This window comes from Cervus canadensis, chromosome 33 (assembly GCF_019320065.1).
Source record: "Cervus canadensis isolate Bull #8, Minnesota chromosome 33, ASM1932006v1, whole genome shotgun sequence".
NCBI classification, from domain to species: Eukaryota; Metazoa; Chordata; class Mammalia; order Artiodactyla; family Cervidae; genus Cervus; species Cervus canadensis.
In genome coordinates, this window is record NC_057418.1 from 32,776,960 (window position 1) to 32,801,363 (window position 24,404).

General features: G+C 39.1%; 2 protein-coding genes across 6 annotated transcripts in view; one reads left to right on the forward strand and one right to left on the reverse strand.

The window, feature by feature from the left end:
* PRKN (parkin RBR E3 ubiquitin protein ligase) overlaps positions 1–12,422 on the reverse strand; it is a 1,211,540-nt gene extending 1,199,118 nt beyond the window's left edge. Inside the window, exon 1 of one of the 4 annotated variants that reach the window (XM_043457375.1) lies at positions 12,257–12,410. Coding sequence is in view for 1 of the 4 variants with exons in the window: in XM_043457374.1 (XP_043313309.1) it covers positions 12,257–12,263 (7 nt within the window). In the remaining 3 variants the exon portion in view is untranslated. Of the gene's footprint in view, positions 1–6,208; positions 6,271–12,256 lie in introns of those variants that run through there. The other 3 variants (XM_043457374.1, XM_043457372.1, XM_043457373.1) reach the window with 3 other exon arrangements.
* A 100-nt stretch (positions 12,423–12,522) lies between these two features.
* Positions 12,523–24,404, forward strand: part of PACRG (parkin coregulated) — a 509,608-nt gene continuing 497,726 nt past the window's right edge. The window contains exon 1 of one of the 2 annotated variants that reach the window (XM_043457379.1): positions 12,523–13,014. In XM_043457379.1, coding sequence (XP_043313314.1) covers positions 12,859–13,014 — 156 coding nt within the window. In that variant the 5' untranslated portion in view covers positions 12,523–12,858. The remainder of the gene's footprint in view (positions 13,015–24,404) is intronic. The other variant, XM_043457380.1, reaches the window with a different exon arrangement.

Genomic DNA, 24,404 nt, shown 5'->3' on the forward strand with positions numbered 1-24,404 from the left:
ACAACTTGAAAAAGAGGGTGAAATAATAATTTAGAAGCAGAGTTATAAAAGTAGTTTAATTTCTAGACTTCTGTCTGTATATCATATATGATCAATAAATATTCTAGATTTACTGCTTTACAATGTATATACATTTTTTAAATGTGCTTCAAATTAGGAAAATCCACATTATTTCAGAAAGTAACTTCATATTCACTTCTCTCCATAATTCATTAAAAATAAAAATAAATGGTTTTTGAGAATAACCACAGACATGAGTTTGATGGATGACCATTTCTCTGCCCACCCACTGTGAGCCATGAGGAAAAGGTAGATATGTTTATTCATAGAGTTCTGTATTCTCATGGATAACTGATGTTGCTGGCATATGCTGTTACTTAATTACACCAAGGCAGAATAAATGCCTGATGCAAAGCCACTGCTGGAGTTGTGCTCGCTTACTATAAACAGATACAAATATTTTGAGGAGAGTTAAAAAGGCAGCTTAAAACTCAACATTCAAAAAATAAGATCATGGCATCCGCTCCCATCACTTCATGGGAAATAGATGGGGAAACAGTGGAAGCAGTGACAGACTTTATTTTCTTGGGCTCCAAAATCATTGCAGATGGTGACTAGAGCCATGAAATTAAAAGACACTTGCTCCTTGGGAGAAAAGCTATGATCAACCTAGACAGCATATTAAAAAGCAGAGACATTACTTTACCGAGAAAGGTCTGTCTAGTCAAAGCTATGGTTTTTCTAGTAGTCATGTATGGATGTGAGAATTGGACTATAAAGAAAGCTGAATGCCAAAGAATTGATGCTTTTAAACTGTGGTGTTGGAGAAGACTCTTGAGAGTCCCCTGGACTGCAAGGAGATCCAACCAGTCAATCCTAGGGGAAATCAGTCCTGAATATTCATTGGAAGGACTGATGTTGAAGCTGAAGTTCCAATACTTTGGCCACTTGATGCGAAGAACTGACTCACTGGAAAAGACCCTGCTGATGGGAAAGAATGAAGGTGGGAGGAGAAGGGGACAACAGAGGAGGAGATGGTTGGATGGCATCACCAACTCGATGAACATGAGTTGGAGCAAGCTCTGGGAGTTGGTGATGGACAGGGAAGCCTAGTGGGCTGTAGTCCCTCGGGTCACAAACAATTGGACACGACCGAGCAACTGAACGGAACTGAACTACCCACATTTTAAAAAGGTTAAACTTTAAACCTATCTCATAAATAAGATGAAAGAACATCTTTAGAATAATTCTGAAAAAAAAAAACAAAAAACCCAGCTTCATTTCTTTGTTTTAGAACCAGGACTTCTGTGTCATCCAGGGTCTCTATCCAGTGGACCTGAGGAGGAGGTGAGTGAATACTCTAGGTAGAAGACTGTACAGATGACCTCAGAGTCAGTCAAACACAAAGAGCTCACAAACAAATCCATTTTCCCTATTAAAACCTCCCTCAGAATAATTAAAATGAATTCCCACTCAAATTAAATTGCCTTGTAGTTTTGTGTGCAAGGCTTTAGACGTTATAAACACTCCTTGACTTTGGCCTGCCAGGTTTCCTCAATCAATCATGCAGTAGCCTAAAATTAAATTGAAATGATTGGATCAAGGAAAATCAAATTTTTTAACATTTAGGTTCAGTAATGTGATTATGAAGCTTTTAGTGATATTGTAATTACTTTGAAGCTTCGAGCATATGTTTCTACTGAGAGTATTCCATGGAGAAAAGCTGCATTAAGGAAACAAGTAAATACAGACCCCAATGATGCAAAAATAAATTTGTTGTAAAGCTAAAAGCTAAAGGTTGGAAAAGAGACAATGCATTCATGTAATTTATACTCTAAACATCCTGTGTAGAGTAACCACTTTAAAATCCTAGCTCGTTCCAGAATTAAAATAATGTAATGGCCTCCCTCTAAGGGCAAGCATTAGAGAAGCAATAAAGAGAAACAACAGTAAAGGACAGGGTAAAAAAAAAAAAGTTATTGTCCTGTGCAAGCTCCAATTTTTTGCACAGAAAAATGTGACAGACTAAAATTTCTCTCTCGAAATTAATGAACCATTGTCTCAGAATTTGAGATGCTTTAATACACTTAGTCATTACCAAAGTAAAAAACCAAAAGAGTTACTACCCTATTTATTAATGTTTTCATCCATTTCAACACTCATTGAGATTACGCTGGGTTTGGGGGCTACAAGATAAATAAGGTAACATGGTCAAGGCAAATAGGAAGGGTGACTGGAGAAGGCAAAATGAGAGACAAGACAATAGTGTGCTCTCCATTTCTCCTCTGCTTCATACTTTCATTCATTCAACAATTATTTACTATGTATGAAGCATACATAATATAATTGAAACATCCTCCTTTCCTCAAGAATAAGGCAGGTAAATAAACACATAACATTAAAATGGAATGATTTAGGTCTTCAAAGTTCAACAGGAGAATGATTCCATCAAATAATCTATAAACACAGATTTTTGGAAGGATTTGTCTATTCTGATTATATCAAGGCATAGCTAATCATCTGAATCACTTAAAGATCCAACATAGGAAGCGGTGCATTGGACTCACACCATTTAATTTGGCTGATGTCAATTTTATTCACTTTCAGCCACTGGTTCTCCTATTTTCTGCTGTCAGAGAGGAGGCCTGACTCACAATGTTCACCTGCCACTGACCACGGCAAGCTTTAACTGTTTGCTTCCTCTGCCCAAATGGGCCTTACAAGTCAACACAGTGTCCACTTGTTGCAGACATGCTACTCTTTACTAAACTGGGACAGACCGGATCCCTATTGCTGTAATTCCTGGGTCAGTGAAAAGTAAATGAGGGAGACAACATAACCCTGCTGCCAAAGCTTTCTAAAAATAAGCCTGAACAGGCCCATTCTTAACATTAAGACCTAATGGTTCCTCATTACTTATAAAATAAAACCTGAATTTTCCAAACAGGCCCTGCCCTTCCTCCCCTGATTGTTCTTCCCCCTTCTTATGCTCTGTCCTTGTCCATCCCACTTCCTCTGCGCAGCACGGCCCCTCCAGACTCTGCTTCCAAGTCCCCAGGCCCTCTGGTTTGAGGTCAGCTCAAACACCACCTCTGCTCTGGAGGTCCCCCAGCTTTATCACACAAATACACGCTTCCATTATAGCTTCTGCTGTGGCTGATCATTACTTTACCTGAGTACATAGCATCTTCAAGAAATCATGAATTCCTCACTACGTTACAGAGACTCGGAGGTGTCTCAGGTCATAACTTAGGGTCTCAATGAGAGTTTGTTGATGTGAACATTTATTTTCTTCTTTTATCCAATAAAAATGAACTCTTGATTTCTTATAAATCAAATTCTGCATCTATTTAACAAATGTATCCCATACTTCCTTTAGAGTTTCTCCTAACAATGCATAATGGAATATTTTCCAAATACTTCAGCTGAAACTGCCTCATGAAACCCAAATTCCACACAGACATCTTTTAAAAAATGAACCAAATTAAGTTTGATTCTTTTCTTGCCTTTCATAACTTTACTGGGATTTATATAAAACTTCTGTGTATTTCCAACCTAGCCTGATTAGTTATTATTTACAAGGGTAGTTCAGTTCAGTTCAGTTCAGTTCAGTCGCTCAGTCATGTCCGACTCTTTGCAACCCCATGAATCCAACACACGGGAGCATTGAGTGTCTAACATTCATAGTGAACTGGCGAATCAAAAATCAAAATGTACATAAAAGGGCTATTTGCTCCCGCTTTGCCTGATCATGTGCTATTGCATGGAGTCATATTTCCTGTCAAAAGCATAACAAAGCTTCCTGCGCTACAGGATCCAAATGAGCAGCCTGGTACAGCAAATCACCCAGATGCAATTCACCATTTCAGTCCTGGAGTGTGGCCACATGTTCTTTTGTCACCTGGGAAAACTACCTTGAAAACTGAGTTATGTCCTTGGCCAGCTTTATCAACTAGTCCACACATACAGACACACACACACACACACACGCTCACACAATGCTAGATTCCCCATGTGTAACATTATTGTATCGCCACTAAATGACCCCAGAAAAGGAAAAATCAAGTAACATAGCTGTCAATGTAATGTCCTGTATCGGTCATCCTTAGTTCATAAGAAGACACTTTAAAACCAGATTTCAAATGGTGAAAGCCTTAATGGTGACTGTGGTAGGCTGGACAGACCACCTCAGTGTCTCCATATGCTAATTCCTAAAATCTGTAAGTGTGACCTTGTATGGCAAAAGGATCTATTAAATTAAGGATCTTGAGATGGGAGGTTATCCTAGTGATTCCTAAATGTAACCACAGCCCTCTTAAAAGAGGAAGACAAAAGGAGATCTGACTACAGTGAGAGAGAAGGCACGACCCATAGAATAGAGACAGAGGGAGGCAACCAGGAGTCGTGGAGCCAGCAGCCTGGACAAGTGGCAGAGGACTCGCCACAGAAGCTTCCAGAAGGAACAAGGCCTGCTAACACCTAGAGTTTAGCTCTTTAAAACTCATTTTGGACGCAGGACCTCCAGAACTGTAAGAGAATACGTCTGTGTTGTTTTAAGCCACCAAACTCCTGCTAACTTGTTACAGCAGCAACAAGAAGCTAATACAGTGATTGAGTCATGCCTCAATGGTATACAATACTATCGAAAAAACCTAGTGAAATTATGGTACCAATATTTGTTTTTCTGGAAACACTGCTTTTTTGACCAGAACTTGAAACTACTAGAAGTACGCTACCATGGCTAATTTATTTGAAAATTTGTCACAAAAGTATAATCAGTTCTATACATATTTTAATCAATGATACGTCTGCCTATCCTTAAGCCTAGGTTTGTAACAGTTACTGCATTTTGTTCTATTTCCAAAATATTTACATGCTTAATGCTGAAGATCTGAAAAAACACAGAAAACCATATTAAAAAAAAAAATCCCAGGACCCAAAGGTAATAATTTTGAGGTACACATCCCAGGATTTATACATATATAAATGACACCTAATGCTCTAGCTTTCATTTATGGTAAGAAAGCTCTTACAATAATTTAAAAAAAAATCTTTTTTAACTATCAAAGAATTTGCAAATATTTATCAGTCTTAGATCATTAATGTTGATCATCCTGTTATCATCATTTGTTGAGAACAAAAAAACAATCATGTCATCCCAGAAACCAGACCTCAAGTGGCATTTCCACCTTCCTCTAACTTCATAGGCATAACCTGTATTCTACTGAGCATAAAATGATTAAATTGGGTACAGAAGTCAGAAGAGATATCTAATAAATTTATACATGAATAACTGTGACAACCATAACTGGACTCAACAGAGAAGTTCTTTATATGTTAGACCCCCAACACAAATAATTCTAGAACTTCCCCTCAATCCCTCCCCTCCAAAGCAGAGTTATAAAATATGCTTCAGTGCTGCACAGTACCCAACAATTGCCGGTGTATAATGGCGAGGATACAGACTCAGTGCGAAACTCTAGCATCACACACTATGAAAAAGATGGTTTGATGCCTTTCTTGAAATCAAGTTGATGGGAAAAAGAAAATCAATACACTTGATAAGAAACTCTGCAAGCAGTAAGCAAAAACAAATGCATACACACACACACACACACGGGAAATAGAAAAGAAGAAAACCCTAGAGAAGACGACAATAAAGGAAGAAATTCCCTTACCTACCACTAACTGGGCATGTTACCAGTTCCGCAATGAACAAGAGTAGGAAGTAAATGTCAGACCTCCACTATATATCACTTCCTGTTTATATCATGTAACTCTGTCCAAACTGACTGCACAGTAAAACACATACAATTCCCACCCAACACTATGAATTCAGGCAATCATTTAAAAACATCTTTCGAGAGTGTCACACAGATAACCAGACTTAGTGGATGCCAATGACGTGTGCAGTCCACATCTGCTTGTGATCAGCATCCCTGAAAGGCAGCAACTCAGATCAAGCTGCCCCAGTTGAGCTTAAATCTGAACCTCTCACTGCACGAGGACTCACCAGGGAACTGGAAAGGACTTCAAGCCAGCGTTCAAGGGCAGAGAGAACACCAAGAGAATGAATTATTATTCCTGAGACTTTATATTTCTCCAGACAAGTAAGCCTAACTCCTGCCCTGTCCTCAAGCCGGCCCAAGGTTCTTCACTCCCCAAAACTCTGACTCAAGGGGAAAAAAAGTAATCAGGACCATATTACCCTGAAAGCAAAATGTAGAGGCTGGGCCCACGAGTAGTTCAGTTTTACTGCAGACAACTCCCGAGAGAGAGAGAGAGAGAGAGAGAGAGAGAGAGAGAGAGGTCCAGGGGAGGAGCCATGGCAGGGCTGGTCTCTTTAGTCACACGATTCCTGACCCAACCCTCGGGAACACTTGTATAACCAGCCAAGCCCTGTGGAAAGCCCAGAGGCGAACAAGGAAAGAGCTCACCTCTTTAATTAGTCAGCAGCCGCTTCTGTGAGCGCTGACAGAATCAAAGAACGTGGGGAAGAAGAAAATGAGGGGAGAGACCAGGGGGAGTACAAATGGGTGATAAAAGCAAAGGTTTCCCTCAGAAACACACACATCCCAAACCCCGTCCTCTTTCTCCACGTTATTAATACAAGGTGAATCGCGGGTGTCTCTTTCCTTTCTTCCCATGTTCTGGAAAATGAATCTACTCTGAACAATAAGCTTAAAAAATGACTATATAGTTGCAGAGGGGTTCATCTCAGGTGATGTTATTTACACATTGAAACTTCAAAAATCATTTAATTGCAGGGCTAACTGGTACATTCATCAATCACAGGGATAAATAAAGAACATGTTTCAACTGGAACACTAATATTAGCTTCCTAACCACTACTACTTTCCTGTCCTAACTTGATAAGGGTCGGGGTTTAAGGGACAGGGAAGGTTTGTATATACTGTATATAGAGATTTTTCTCTCTCTGATGCTAAGGTCTCTAATGTTATCCTTTATGGGGAACCCTATTCAAATCTTACAGTACGAGTCAACTTGGGAAATCATCAAGAACTCATCAATACTCTTAAAAATACAAATGTTCTAAGATGGTCTCAATACATGGGCCAAGCATATAAGCAAATAAGCCTGGAAGGTGAGCTGCAACATAAATCTATGTCTTTAATATCACAAAACTTAAGAGAGAAGCCATTCAGATTACTACAAAGAAGCATTTAAAATGAGCTCATTAAATTCAAATTAAAACAGAAACACTATATAAGCAATGGGCCACAATTAACAGCTGAAGAAACAGCAGGTAAGAATTTCCATTGATCAAAAAACTAAAAACTAACAGAATAAAGTATTCTGCACTGAAATGGCTTTCATGAATATGAAACATTATCAAGTAAGAACTTTTTTTTCTGAATTTTTCAAAGAGGTTTGGAGGTAGAAATGGATTTGCATGTCTTAATACAAAGTGCTTTCACTGAATCATTTTCAAGCAATGAAGCCAGGAGGTTTCAAAAAAAAAAAAAATGCAGACTTCAAAAAACCCTTAGAAATAGTTCCAAAGTTGAAAAGGGCACAGAGTCATCATTTTCGAGTCTTTGGACCCAAAGAAGAACTGTACATAATTACAAGAAATCTATGCAAAAATGGAGACCTTCTTTTGTGACACAATTGTACATCATCATCAACAGCTGTCAGCCTACGTCGGGGCCTGAGATGTAGGGTTGCTTCTCATCTAAAATTTTTGAAATGGCAGAGCAAGAGACAATACACAGTATATTTAACTGAAATGTAAATTCTGAGGCTTTAAAATTCACCACATACAAGCTTTAAAACTAACATGCAGACTTGTGGTCAAACAGTACAGTTAGACCGTACATTCAAGATGGCTTTTTTCCTCCGTTTATTTTTGTTGTTGTTGTTAATTCATGTATCCCTGGCACCCAGAACAGTACTGGGCACACAGTAGATACTCAATTACTGAATGTGCTGTCATGGAAATAAAGCACGATAAAGTGAGAAGTGAAGGGGTTTTCTTCTTAAATTCATTTGAAAAATTAAAATATATTGTTTCTCATCTATCAGAAAGGCAAAAATATTTTATGCTACTCGGGGGCAACGTGGACATGCACAAATGCTGTTGGAGGGGGCAGGGACACACGGACAGTTGTGCACTCCATGCACTGTTTAAAGGCAGTAAGTTTAGGGCGGGGATGGGGCAGGGAGAGAGGGCAAACCCAGTAGGTGCTTTGCTGTGGAGAGCTGGGTCAGTTCTGGGCAAGATGTCTTTTTGTAATTTCTTCAGCTCACAGGAGTAGGATAGCTCTTTGCTGCCTTGCTATGGTGGACAGAAGTGTAAAACACGGTGATTTCTTTTAAACAATTTGGAAATACCTAGCAAAACTCAAAATCTACAAACCTTTCTTTTTTAAATATGTATTTATTTATTTGGCTGTGGTGGGTTTCAGTGTGGCACATGGGATCCTTGATCTTCACTGAGGCATGCCGCATGTGAGATTTAGTTCCCTGACCAGGGATGGAATCCAGGCCGCCTGGATGGGAATGCGGAGTCTTAGCCACTGGACCACCAGTCTTAGCCACTGGACCACCAGGGAAGCCCCTCTACAAACCTTTTAACTAGAAAATCCACTCAGAGGTTGTAATATTCTTACTTTACATATAAGCTTACATATGCAAATAAAATGATATGGACACAAACACTCCTAATGACAGCAACTGTCTATAAACCTGCTGTATGCTCATTTATTGGAGACTATCTACATAATTTATGGATATCCATTAAATACTAGACAGGAATAACTGTAGGGTCGATCTGCACACGCAGATTCATAAGTTTTCTAAGAGATGTTAAGTTAAACAAAGTACAAAAAAGGTTGTTCTAATTATTTTTTTTTAGATCACTAAAAATCATTTTTAAGACATTGAGTTTGAATTTCAATATTGGCAACATAATTACATATATGTATCTCCATGTACTTTAGGGTTTCCCCGGTGGCTCAGTGGTAAAGAATCCACCTGCAATGCAGGATCCACGGGAGACCTGGATTCAAGCCCTGGGTCAGGAAGATCCCCTGGAGGACAGCAGGGTAACCCACTCCAGTATTCCTGCCTGGAGAATCCCATGGACAGAGGAGCCTGGAGGGCTACAGTCCATGGGGTAGCAAAGAGTCGGACACGACTGAAGTGACTTAGCACGCACACACTCCTGTACTGGGTGTACATGAGTACATCTGATACTACTGAAATACCTAAATTTAGGTCAATACAACATACATATAGGATACCACAAATGTCACTATTAAAACAGTTTTAAACACAAAACACTGTTAATTTTAAAAGGGTGAAATATAATTTTAAGAGAAATGTCAAAATTTATATTTTTTTCTTAGTTGAATTTTCTTAAGCTTTTTATTCTGGTTAATATTATCTTAAAGTCCTCTCCATATTTCTCAAAAAATAATAATTTTTCACCTACTTAAGTTGTTTCTGTAGCTGTCTGAGTCAGGGCATTTAACATATTAATCATAATCTAACTGGGACATGTAGTACTTTTGAAACAGTCTCTGTGCCAAGAAAGAATCTTTGAGTTTTGAGAACGTAAAGGAAGATAATTTTATTGGTAGTGAGGAAATCAATTGCCCTCACTTTTATTCTACCAAGAAATGCAATTTCTGGTTTTCCTTAACAATGAGCTGGGATTTAAAATAAAATAGAAATGGAGCCCGCCAGGCTCCTCTGTCCATGGGGTTCTCCAGGCAAGGATACTAGAGTGGGTTGCCATTTCCTCCTGCAGGGATTCTTTCTGACGCAGGGATCTAAAGCACATCTCTTAGTCTCCTGCATTGGCAGGCAGGTTCTTTACCACGAGCACCACCTGAGCAGCACGCATGTCTTTAAACAAAAAATAAAATCACCTCCATATATAAATTAATGTATATTTTTAATCTTCAGTACATCACTGGATATAGACTATAATGCCTTTCCTGGCTCCAAAGTTTAAACAGAAACAGGAAACTCATCACTCCAAGACCTTCCTTCAATTGCTCCCACTTTTACTTACTTTTGGCATTATTCAACACAACCAAGTCCAAAATTGGCAGTTAAGATATTTATTACAATATACCCACTAACAGGCAATGCAACTAGTTGAGTAGCTGTACAGAATAATTTATTGTACACTGTCCACATGGTTTTCACATGTAAAGTATTTTTCTCGGGAGAGAACATGGATTATTTATAATATACTTATTATTATTTATAGAATTATTTAATAATTAAATTATTTATAATTAAGAATTATTTATAATATACGTATTTGCACTGTGTAAAACAATAGCTGGAGTATGAGAAACAATACTTATAAAACACCATCTTATATTCTCCCTGTACTACCAGTTATTAATAAATGTCTAATCATCAGATCTAAAGATAATCCTCTTCCTTCCCGTGTCTGTAAATCCCAAACTAAACTGCCCAAACATAGCTCATTCTAACAAAATAATTTATATAATCATCGGTTAGAGAACAATTCAGAATTAACTGATGACTTTTAGATCTTAAATTCTTGCCTTTATATAGCTTTGCGTTCATGTGTGCTAGGTTGCTTCAGTCGTATCCAATTCTTTGCGACCATATGGACTGTTGCCCACCGGGCTCCTTTGTCCATGGGATTCTCCAGGCATGAATACTGGAGTGGGTTTCCATGCCCTCCTCCAGGGGATCTTCCCAAGCCAGGGACAGAACCTGTGTCTCTTATATCTTCTGCACAGGGAGTCAGCTTCTTTACCACTAGTACCACTGGGGAAGCCCTGATATAGCTTTACTGTAAATTTATTTCTTTTAGAATTATCCATGTACCAGATTATGTTGAATTAAAATAAAATCTGTACAACTGTCTTCAAGACAAGGTGTAGACTATTTTTTCCGGTAAAATACGGACAGCATGAATTTTGGAAATTTTCATATTTTTCTGATTCAGTTCAGATTTGTGTTTGAAAATGAATCTTTTGTAACTGTCACCTAAAAAGGCTCAAAATATTCACAAAAACTTATATATTTTTCTTAATTAGATAACCCATTCATCAGAAACCACATCGTGTTAGAAAAGTGAAAAATTGGACAACATCCTTAGGTTTTACATTGTTGCAAAGTGTCAGTTAGTTGGCACATTCCTCCTAGTGTTGGATAGAACGTTGCAGATTTTAACATTAGTCTAATAAAGTAACTGATGTAAGAAGAGTTTATCAGTATGTAGAAACTTACATACTTTTTAAAAATCACCTTCCATCTTCTTGCAAAAACTACAGTTGACTTCACAAGCACTTGAGGCAATCAAAAGTGCTTTAAGTGGCATCCAGTCAAGAATAACACCCCCCCCCCAAAAACACTCACCAAACCAATTAACACACAGTCTAGAGGAAATCTGTCATAATAAACTCCCCAAGGAGCAATGTTTTGTAATCACACCGTACATTTCCACTAATTTTCAGAGATAAACCTTTAATTTTTGGCTTAACAATCCTGGAAAAGGGGGACTCTTCCAGTCTTCTTTACTATAGTGTTTATAAGCAATTCTAACAGCCACTTCCAAAGCTTTATTCACAAAAATTCAGCTAGATCATTCTGCATATATATACATAAAGATTTTTATATTTTTTTTTTAAAAAAAGGTTGTTGCATAATGAATCGTAAATCCATTATGCTGGAAGTTTTAACCCTTGCTCTCATTCACTATTAATTATTCTTTCATCTCAGACCTCCAAAGAGATTATCTAGAAGACAAAAATCCAATAGAGTAAGAAGTTCAAATACACCTGCCGAAATTTCGTTTGACCTCAAGCACCATCACCAGGTACCGGTCTATTCAAGAGTTGAGCGCTTCGCTACGGTTTCCCTTCAAGAGTTCCCCGGACAGTGTGGGTCCCCCACCCCGTCCTCAGGGGGAAGACAGCCCCTCAAGGCGCCCCGAACTGGCGCGGGAAGAGGGGGTTCCCCACGGACGCCCGCACTGGAGCGGGCGGTGCGCTCGCCCAGGGCCCGCGGGACGCAGCCTTCTCCTCAAGAGGCCCCCCTGGAGAAGGCGTCTCCGGGGGGAAGCCTGGCAAGGCGGGCGCGGGCGGGGCTTGGGGAACAGACACACATGTCTTCTCGGGGAGCCGGCGGCGCGTGCTGAGGGGAGCGCCGACACCGCCACCGGCCACTGACAGCGGGCACCCGGGGGTCCCCGCCGGGCGGGGCGGCGCAGAGACGCTGTACCTGGCAGGTACCCACGTACCTATCATGGCCACTGGGCAGGCGGACGCGGCCCGCCAGGCGAGCAGGGCCCCACTCGCACCCGGGCGCCCGCCTGCGCCTCACACGAGCGGCGCTCCGGGGTTAAATCATCCGAGACGCCCCTCCCCCTCCTCCCCCGGCGCCCGGCCCTCGGAACGCGCACGCGCAAACGGCACGCCGCCCGCGGCCTTCTGGGAGTCGTAGTTTTCACTCGTTAAGTACCGCCTCGGGTCGGTAGCCGCCCGCCGCCCGCCTCCAGCCTCCTGCCCTTCCGGCCTGAGGCCCAGGAAACGTGTACGTCACCGGGAGGCGGGGCCATCCGGCCTCAGTGTTGACGCGTCGCTTAGCAACCGGGAGGGTTACCTTTGGAAGCTTGTGGCAGCTCTGGCCTCGGCCCTGCCCTCTTCCCGCCCCTCCCCTCCCCTCAACTCCCCGCACCTAGGAGCTGCCAAACATCTGGATCGACCACTGCTACGAAGGGGTTGAATTTCTACCATTAACGCGCCTTTTTCCATTTTTTTCCCCCGACCTCCTTCTCACATCCATAAATCTCACTGACTCTTTTACTACACGTTGTTTGAGAACAAGACATTTTCTAGGAAGATGGTGGCAGAAAAAGAGACCCTGAGCTTAAACAAATGCCCAGCCAAGCTGCCGACGAGGACCAAGCTCCTGGCCCAGCAGCCGCTCCCGGTGCACCAGCCTCACTCCTTGGTTTCTGAGGGCTTCACAGTCAAAGCCATGATGAAAAACTCAGTCGTAAGTGATCTTCCCGAATCGAATGCACTCGCTCCCAGTCAGGGGACCCCAGGTTGCAGAGGTTGGCTGGCCCTAGGATGGATTCTGAGCCCATGTTCTGGGTGCTCTTCGCCCAAAATGGCAATTTATTCGGCCAGTAGCAGACGGTGCCCAACAGAGTGTGGAGGTCCAGGCTGGGATGTTAGAAGGGGTCTGGGGCAACTGATGAACTGTGCCCGTTTCTAAGCACCTTCCTAATAACTCAGGGTTTCTAGACCACCTGAATTTATCCTTCAGCTATATACACAAAGAAAGATCCCCTTTACTTATTGATTCCTAAACTAGCCCCACTCAGAAAAGCGACTTATAGAAGGAGAGGGCTTAGAAATCGAACTCCCTTGCAAAATTTAACATTTCTGATGTACAGCTGGGAACCTAAACTCATTAACAATAAGAAATTTCATCAGTTCAACCTAGACATTTTAAGAATATCCTAGCATTTTTTCTACCAAGATTCTCACGAAAAGGCATGTTAGAGTACTGAGAAGCAACTTAATAAGAAGTCTGTTTCCAAATAGACCTTTTAAACCTTTAATTTTAAAACATGCAAGATTCGATGCAAATACTTCTGACTATTAATACAATTCATATTTCATTTCTATTGTTTTGTGGTAGTAAAAATCCATTATTCTCAATACTATTAGGAGGGAAAAGTTTAAACTGCACATGGAAGGTTTCAGTATATGCATGACTTTTTAGATTTTTTTTTTCATTTATTTTTATTAGTTGGAGGCTAATTACTTCACAACATTGCAGTGGGTTTTGTCATACATTGACATGAATCAGCCATGGAGTTACATGTATTCCCCATCCCGATCCCCCCTCCCACCTCCCTCTCCACCCGATTCCTCTGGGTCTTCCAGTGCACCAGGCCCAAGCACTTGTCTCATATGCATGACTTTTTTTTAAAAAAAAAGGCTTTAAATGTGGTGTGCTACACCAGGTTTTACTACTGAGTAAGCACCTGGCTGAGAATTCAGCCATTGGTTTATTTATTCAGTAATAAATGCAGCTTTCAAATTTGTGTAATTTACACTCTGGGAGGATCTGACTTACTGTGTAGCAACTCATATGTTGAATGAATACCATTGCTTTCCAGTGTCACATTATTTGTTTCACATAAATGTTGCAAACTTAATACATTATTCCTAAACTACATCCTTAAAATATGCAAATGAAATAGATCACCTTTAGACTCAGAGGCCAGATTTCCACATTGCTACACAAAATGAAATTCTGGTTATTGGAATGTGTGTCAGTTGCATTGCAATAGTTATTCCCAGAAATAGACTAAAACTTTCTGCTTGTTGTAACTGCAGTCCTTTTGTGAGTATATCTTGTAAATAGGTGATCGTGGGAGCCAAGGTGATTAGTTTATCAGCAACACAGAATACCATAACATTCAAGCTAATTATTTCTTTTTTCCCTTCTACTCAGTATATATAATTATAATTTTAATGATTTTTCCAATGTTATCTTTCTTCAAAGATATGTATAAAATTGGTCAGATTCTTTTTTTTTAAGTATATGTATAATCGTGTTTATTTTTTAGAAACATAGCCTTTCACCTAAAGTTATAATTCTGGAAAATCAAATATTTCAGTATTGTCAAATGTAACAAGACTCAAACAACAACACAAAAAACTTATTATGAAGCAGCTTTAATTATAAACAACTTGTTTGAGGTACATTATCTTCTTGTCTCCATATACTTAAGGAAAATCCCTTAGTGTAATAATAATGTCTCCTTGGGGATCTTCTAGGGAGGATGCGTCATTCTTTCACTTCATTTAGTGGGAATCATAATTGTTAGATGAAAATATTGTCCATCCATCCATCCATTCATTCAATAAATGATAATTTTGTTTGTTTCTAAACCTAAGATCTTGCAAAGCGCAGGTCTGGGGATTTGTGATCAGCAAAACAAAGCCCCAGTCCTTAAAACTCCAAGGAAAGCCACCACTAACAACAATGGACGGGTCTTGACAAAAGAAAGACACTTTACATATCCTAACTTCAGTGGTACAGGAAATAAAACCTTTCCTCTTCATATCCAGTATTTACATTTCAACATTTCTGTCCTCAGCAGTATAGGCCTTTTTGCATTATATAGTCAATTGGGATTTCCCAGGCAAGGATACTAGAGTGGATTGCCATTTCCTAGCCCAGGGAATCTTCCCAATCCAGGGATTGAACCCGCGTCTCCTGCATTGGCAGGTGGATTCTTTACCACTGAGTCACCTGGAAAGCATATAGTCAAAACACCCTTCTTTCGTAAGGTTTATTTCTGTTCAGAAAATAACATGCTGATCCATACCTTTTCGTGAATGCAACTCCTTGTTCCACAAGCCAGCCCACAAATCACTTTTCTAGTGTTACGACTTGCCATCAGTTCCTTCTTTCCAGCACTCACTAATTAAATAAATCTTCACTCCAGAGCACTTCCACAGAAGACTGACAGAACTGTATCCTAGGGAGGTATATGGGGACTCCCAGTGTTTTTTGAGGTGCTTCAGCAATACAAGCTTGATCATAGACATATATGATCGTGTGGGCTATGCAAGCCCAAATGCTTTGACAGTCGTAATCTATATATGTGAATGCAGAATTATTTACAAAACAATAATGAATGTGAATGGATAATTAAAGTGGCATAGAACATGTAAAGCACATAAAACAGTGCGTGGCACAGTCAGTGATCACGTGTTACCTAAGGACTGGAGGGATTTGAGTGTGTAGATGTGTAGGGAGAAGGGTGTTAGAACAAAGGGAACAAAAAAAAAAAAAACAAAGGGAACAACATAAGCATAATCAAGACAGTGAAGAGTTGCAATTTAATTTGGTGGCAGCAAATAAGAATAGTGGGAGATGAAATTAAATCCATAGAATAGGGTTAGATCACAGAATGCCATTTTTAATTAGCTTCTTATTAATGTTATACACGTCCATTGTGAAATGTTTAAGTGACTTGGCTTAGTAAAGGAGGCTTCCCTGGTGGTTCAGTTGGTAAAGAATCTGCCTGCAATGCAGGAGTCCTGGGTTGGGAAGATACCCTGGAGAAGGAAACGGCAACCCACTCCAGTATTCTTGCCTGGGAAATCCCACGGACAGAGGAGCCTGGCAGGCTACAATATATGGGGTCTCAAGAGTAAAGGTGTCTCCTATTTAAGATAATGGGGAAATTTTAAACTTTTTTTTTCACTAGTCCTCTTATAATTTCAATGTTTTATTTCAAAGCTTTGCTTCATCTTAATTCATTTTGGTTTAAGAAGCAAGGTATAAATTTATTTTATTTTTCCAAATTGGTCAGCAGTAGTTACATTAACTTTCACATATAGTTAAACTAAATTATATATATAAAAAAATCTTCCTGTTTAATTTGAATGATCTATCACTGCTGTATGTATATTAATCGTAGTGACTTTGTGTATGCTTTAATAATAGGGCTAGACATCTCTATTCTATTTTGCTTTCCTAGCAATCCTATGAGGAGGCAGAGAAGACCTTTTTTCTTTCCATTTAGCATATAAATCTGACAATTTAATTTTTTGTTGTTGTGAGTCATCTATTAAATGGCAAAGAATGAATGCTGTATTACTAGATTTTTCTAACTTAGACCAGTCCTCTCTTGATCACTTTTTTATTGACTTTGGTAGATGCATAACATGCAAATGGAAATGCACACACATCACTTGATAAATATTAAACTAAACATACTGGTGTAGCCAGAACCCGGACCAAGATACCTTACCAGCACCACAGAACCCCTTCAGGACCTTTCTAGTAGCTTAGCTGCCCAAATACAGCCCAAGTTAATCTTATCCCAACTGCTGTCAATAGATTTGTGCATATATTCAAGGAATCATACAGTATGCACTTGTTTTATGTCTGGTATATGGGATCACTGTTGTGATATGATCATAGATCATATGCATATGATCATAGATCCTTCATATTCATTTCTTTGTATTATTTTCATGTGAGAATATAACATAATTTATGGATCCATTCGTTTGTTGGTGACTATTTCTGTGACTTCTAGGTTAAGACTTTCACAAATAGTGCTACTGGGAAAATTCTGGTATTTTTTAATTGAAGTATAGTTGATGTACCATTTTATATAAGTTTCAGATGTGCAACACAGTGATTCACAATTTTTAAAGATTATACTGGCATGCTACAGTCCATGGGGTCTCAAAAGAGTCGAACACAACTGAGCAACAGCATACTTCATTTATAGCTACTGTAAAATATCGGCTATCTTCCCTGTGCTGTATGGTATGTCCATGTAGTTTACTTATTTTATACATAGTAGCTTGTGACTCTCACTTTCCTACTCCTATCTTGCTCATTTTCCCCTTCCTTCTCCCCACTGGTAATGACTGGTTTGTTGTCAATATCTGTGAGTCAGTTTCTTTTTTTTATTTGCTAGCTTGTTTTATGTCTTATAGTCCATGTGTAACAGGCAATATTCCATGTGATAACAGACAGCATTTGTCTTTCTCTGTCTGGCTTATTTTGCTAAGCATGGTATGTTCCTGATCCATCCATGCTGTTTCAAGTGGCAAAATTTCATCCTTTTTTTATGGCTGAGTAATAGTCTATTATGGCAACCCACTCCAGCACTCTTGTCTGGAAAATTCCATGGACGGAGAAACCTGGTAGGCTACAGTCCATGGGTCGCAAAGAGTCGGACACGACTGAGCGACTTCACTTCAGTAGTCTATTGTGGGCTTCTCTGGTGGCGCAGTGGTAAAGAGTCTGCCTGCCAGTGCAGGAGAAGCGGGTTCAGTCCCTGGGTTGGGACAATCCCCTGGGGAAGGAAGTGGCAACCTACTCTGGTGTTCTTGCCTGGAGAATTCCATGGACAGAGGAGCCTGGTGGACTCTATCATTCATGAAGTCACAAGAGTCAGACATGACTTAGAAAAATAGTAATCTCTTGTATATATTACAACATTTTTTAAATCCATTCATCTATTGATGGATAATTAGGTTGCTTCCATATCTCGGTAACTGTAATAATGCAGTTATGAGCATTGGGGTTGTTCAGTCACTAAGTCATGTCCAACTCTTGAGACCCAGTGGCCTGCAGCACACCAGGCTTCCCTGTCCTTCACTGTCTCCCTGGGTTTGTGCAAACTTTTGTTCACTGAGTCAGTGGTGCCCCCAACCATCTTTACTTTGTCGTCCCCTTCTCCTTCTGCCTTCAATCTTTCCCAGCATCGGGGTCTTTTCTAATGAGTCAGCTCTTTGCATCAGGTGGCCAAACTATTGGAGCTTCAACTTCAGCATCAGTCCTTCCAATGAATATTCAGAATTGATTTCCTTTAGCATTAGACTGGTTTGATCTCCTTGCAGTCCAAGGGACTCTCAAGAGTCTTCTCCAACACCACAGTTCAAAAGCATCAATTCTTCAGCACTTAGCCTTCTTTATGGTCTAACACTCACATCCATACATGACCACTGGAAAAACTATAGCTCAGACCAGATGGATATTTTTCAGCAAAGTGATGTCTCTGCTTTTTAATATGCTACCTAGGTTTGTTGTAGCTTTTCTTCCAAGGAGCAAGCATCTTTTAATTTCATGGCTGCAGTCACTGTCCACAGTGTGTTAGTGTTTTTGTTTCCTTCAGATATATCCCCAGGGATGGAATTGCTGGATCATGTGGTATTTCTAGATTTAGTTTTTTGATGAATCTCTGTATAGTTTTCCACAGGGGCTGCACCAATTTACATTCTCACCAACAGCATACAAGTTTTCCTTTTCTCTACTTCCTGATCAGCACTGATTATTTATGATCTTTCAGATGATAACCAGTCTGACAGGCATAAGATGATATCTCACTGTGGTTTTGATTGCATTTTTATGATGATTAACAATGTTGAGCATCTTTTCATGTCCCTTGTCAACATCCGTACACATGTCTTCTTCAGAAAAATGTCTCTTCAGTTCTGCCCATTTTTAAATTGGGTAAATTTGCAAAAATATAATGCTAAGCCTATGTCAAATGTTACATTTTCTATATTTTCTTCTAGAATTTTATGGTTTCCAGTCTTATATTTAGGTCTTTAAGCCATTTTAAATTAATTTTTGTACATGTGGAAGAAAATATTCTAATTTCATTTTTTTTTTTTTTACATATAACTGTCCAGTTTTCCAAGCACCACTTATTGAAGAGACTGTCTTTTCTCCATTGTACATCTTGCTTTCTTTGTGGTAGATTAACTGACCATAAGTGTATAGGTTTTTTTCTGGGTACTCTATTTTTTTCCATGTATCTGTGTGTTTTTGTTTTTACCAGTATCGTACTGTTTTAATTATTGTAGCTTTGTAGTATAGTATGAAATCAGACAGCATAATACCTCCAGCTCTATTCTTATTTCTCGTATAGATTTTTGGAGAATATATGTATGAATGTCCAGGTTACTGCATCCTAGGGTATGAATATGTTTGCTTTAGTAACTATATTAAAGCCATTTTCTAAATTGATTTTTCAAATTTAACCTCCTGGCTAGCTCTGTATAAGAGTATCATTTGCTCTATAATATCATCAATAATTGCTGTTTTCTTTATTTTGCATTTTAGGTATTCTAGTGGGTATGTAATGTTATTGTGATTTAATATTCATTTTTACTCTAACGGAGTTTAAAACTTTTTAATTATTTATTGGCTATTTGATTCCCTTTTGTGAAGTGCCTTTCTATACTTTTGTCTGTTTTTCTTTTGGCTTTATTTGGTGTATTTATTTGTAATGATTCTTATTCTTCACATTTTATTCTAAATGATATAATAATGCCTGGAGGAGGACATGGCAATCCAAATGATATAGAGCAGTTGTCAAATACATATATTTTAAGTATAGTTTCCCCATTGGTGAGTTTCCTTTTCATTCTCTTATTGGTGACTTTCACCCTTCTATTTTTAAAATATACATTTTTGAGAAAAAAAATGATCATTAACAGCTTTCTTTTGTATTTATTTATAATGTTTTCCTCAATCAGTTTCAATAGCTCTATAATGAGATGCATATACATTGAGACAAAAGCCCTTGAAAGTAAATCGGAGTGATTAGAAACAAAATAAATGAAACAATAGTGAAACAATGAAATAAAATGTAATTAAAGTAGAAAGCTTGAACTTAAGAAAAGGGGAATCAAATTTTTCATTCATAAGGGTCAGTGTATTTATTGATTGATGTTCAAATTTCCTTCTGAGTTTCTTGGCGTCTGTTGCTGGAAGGGGGACCTTATGCACGTCTCATTATCACAAAAGAAGTATTGCCTGTCAATCCCTGTAGGGCAGTCAGCCTTTCTCTACATTTTCAGAGAAATTCACCCTGTAGCATTTTAAATACATGCAACACCCCATACCTACATTTTTATTTCTTACGTGAAATACACTTTTCAGTTTCATTCACAGATGAGTTCAGTAAGAGCCGGGTAGGTGACATTAAAATCTACCTTGAGGAACTGGGTTTTGCATGAGATAAAATTCACATGGTACATGTATGTAGAGTTTTGGTGATCTGATTTGACCCAAGAACAGAATTCACAGTGCCTTCTGGAGAGTGTAGACTTTATTCTGATTGTTCTCAGTTCATTTTATGACAGGAGCAAGACAGCTGCTGGTTTTGTAAAGTGTCAGAGAGGAAGTGTGTGATGCTGTGAGACCTTGAGAGCCAAATGGCCTGAAAGAGGCTAGGTCTGGAAAGGCTTCTCAAAGAGGATCTTGTTTGGTGAGCTATAAAAGGTGAGGGGGAACGAGGGCAAGAGTTAGGGGCAGTTGGAAAAGGCTGAGACCAGTCAGACCTGGCTTCTTGCTCACTCAGTGTTCAGTCTTTATTTTATGCTTTCTTTTCCCCGAAGAATTATATCGTAAATTCTATTCATTTTATATATATCTAAAATTCTTTAAATTGTTTCTATATTATAGACTGTATAAGCAAAGTATATATGACTTTATGAAAGTATAAATACATAATACACTGTGTTTATATAGCTTACATATTTAGTTTGTATCATATATAATTATAATACTTTATATGAAATTGCATCATTTGTATAATACTTTACATGAAATTGTGTCATTGAAGATTCTCTTTAACTTGCTGATATTTTATATGTCATCACAAACTCTTCTTGAGCATTTAAAAGACTTCATGAAATTCTGTTCTCTGAATGTGCCATCGTTTCTTTATTCATTCACTCAGGTTGCTTTCAGTTTTTTGCTGTCATAGGTAATGACAAAGTTAATATTTCTAAACATTTTTTTTCCCGTACTTTGAAATATCTCTTTGAAATATTAAGTCCTGAAGCAGAATTACTGAATCGGAGTTCTTTGGAACCTGAAGACCCTGACGAAGGGTTGATGTAAACCCCTGGAGCAAGGCTTGACTGCATCTGTGCTGCTCTTTACAGCCCGAGGCAGCGGCCCGGGGCTTCTAAGTACACCAGCCCTGCCTGCCGTCCACCTTCCCCACCTGCAGTGTGTTGAAGGGATCAATCTCTCAGTACCTCTGATACACATCCATAATACATTTTATAAATGGATTGGAAACATCTAAGGCTGTGGTTCACAGATTGCAAATTGTACTTACGCTCGCGCGCGCGCGTGTTTGTGTGTGTGTGTGTGTGTGTGTGTGTGTGTGTGCTGAGTCATGTCCAGCGCTTTGTAACCCCATGGACTGTACCCCCAGCCTCCTCTGTCCATAGGATTCTCCAGGCAAGAATACTGGAGTGGGTTGCCATTCCCTTCTCCAGGGGATCTTCCCGACCCAGGGATCAAACCCAGGTCTCCTGCATTGCCAGGTGGAGTCTTTATCACTGAGCCACTTGTGTGCCTATGATCACCTGATTTCTGGGTCCACTTTCCAAATTTTCAATTTAACTGTTCTAATTGTGTCAGGCATTGCTTTATTGTTTACTAGAGGTTCAGAGGGCTTCCCTCATACCTCAGCTGATACAGAATCTGCCTGCAATGCAGGAGAACCCCAGTTTGACTCTTGGGTTGGGAAGATTCCCCGGAGAAGGGAGAGGCTACCCACTCCAATATTCTTGGGCTTCCCTCGTGGCTCAGCCTGGTAAAGAATCCACCTGCAATGTGGCAGACCTGGGTGCGATCCCTGGGTTGGGAAGATCCCCTGGAGAAGGGTATGGCAGCCCACTCCAGTATTCTTGCCTGGTGGCTCCCCATGAAGAGAGGAGCCGCGGTGGGCTACAGACCACGGGGTCACAAAGAGTCAGACACGACTGAGCGGCTAAGCCCAGCACAGCACGGAGATTCAGAACTTACAGGGACATAGTATTATACTATTCAATTTTTCCAGACATTTATTAAGCAGTGTTATTCCCTGCTGATATGTTGTATAATTATACGTAATACTCAGATATTTCAGAGAGAATTCTAACCAATGTAACAATGTAAAGTATTGTAACTCAGTGATGTGTTTAGAAACTGGTGAAGCTGGCCTCTTCTAATGGTGCCACTCTGAGGGGCATGAAATTCTATCTTGTTTTGATTTAATTTTGCACTTGCTTGATGACTACTGATACATTTTCTTTTCTTTCCTTTCTTTTTTTTTTTCCCTCAGTGATGTGCCTGTTTCTAGCCTTGCTCCCTTTTCCTATTGGGTTGTCTGTCCTTTTCTTACTGATATATAGATGTTCTTTTTATAATCTAAATATGGACCCAGCTTATTAGCGCCTAGTCCATGACTTTGTCATTATACATTTTTTTTTGCATTTTTTTGATGAACAGAAATTGTAAATTTAAAATATTTATATTTATCAGTTTCTCCCATTATAGTTTGTATATTTTGTGCCTAATTTCAGAAGTATTTTTGATCCTGATACACTGTGTTTTAGCACATTTTATTCCTAAAATGTTTACATACAGATTATAATTGCATCACTAGTTCATTTTTTGAGATGACAAGTATGACTTTAATTTGATCTGTTCCATATGGAGAGCCACCATCCAGTACCTTTTATAAATAGCTCCTAGCGACTCTTTTGGTCTGTCCTATTTCTCTATTACTAAGCTAGCATCCCACTCACATTGTCTTAGCCATTGTAACTTCATGAATATTGATATTTAGTAAGGTGAGTTCTCCAAATTGCTTTCATTCTTTCACATTCTTGGTCTCTTCACAGCTATACTAATTTTAGAATGGGTTGTCAAGTTTTATGAAAATCACTTTAGGGATGTTTTTTAAACTGTAAAAACTAGAGTTTTCTTTCCCCTGCTGTTTTTTAGAAAACATTTTATAATTTGAGAACCTAGATCGTATCCTTTTCTTTCTTTTATTGATTTTTAATTGGAAGATTAAATTACAATATTGTATTGGCTTCTGCAAGACCATAATGTGAATCAGCCATTAAGTACACATGTGTCCTTTCCCTTCTGAACTTCTTTCCGACCCCCACCCCGTCGCAACCCTCGAGTCTGTCACAGAGGGCTGTGTGGAGCTCCCTGTATTACACAGCTGCCAGTAGCTATCTATTTTACAGATGATAATAATGTATGCGTTTCAGTGCTGCTCTCTCAATTCTTCCCACCCTCTCCTTCCCCCACTGTGTCCAAAGTCTGTCCTCCATGTCTCTATCTGTGCCCTGCAGATACGTTCATTGGTACCATTAGAGGCCGATATCACTGATGAACATAGATGCAAAAATCCTGAGGAAAATACCAGCAAACAAAAGGATCATGCAGCATGATGAAGTGGGGTTTATCCCAGCGATGTTAGGATTCTTTAATATATGCAGATAAATCTGTGTGATATGACAGATGAGTAAATTGAAAGAGAAAAACTGTTTTGAGGATTTTGATTAAATTATGTTGGATGCACAGTATAATTTGGGGACAATCATAATCTATTCTTAATTTGCTAAGGGTTTTTGGAAAAACTGTGAGTAGTATTGAATTTTATCAAAGATACTTTCTGCACTCATTGAGAGGATCATAAGATTTTTCTTGTTAAGTCTATGACTGTTAACATAACATTAATTTCATCTGGCATTCTAATATTAAATCATTTTTACATTTTTGTAAATTATTTAGTCATGAAGTGTTCGGCTTAAAAAACAAATATAAACTATTGGCGTCTCTTTCATTTATCAGGAAGCAAAGAAAAACCTTCCCCATAACCCATAACAAGTTTCTTATATTTTATTATCCAAAACTAGGTATTACTGCCTTGGTAGTGTCTTAACTCAGTCTGACATAACAAAAATATCACAGACTGGTGGGACTTGAACAACAGACATTTACTTCTCATGGTTCTGGAGGGTGGGAAGCCCAAGAGCAAGGTGTTGGCCATTTCAGTTCTTGGTGAGAGCGTCCTTCCTGGC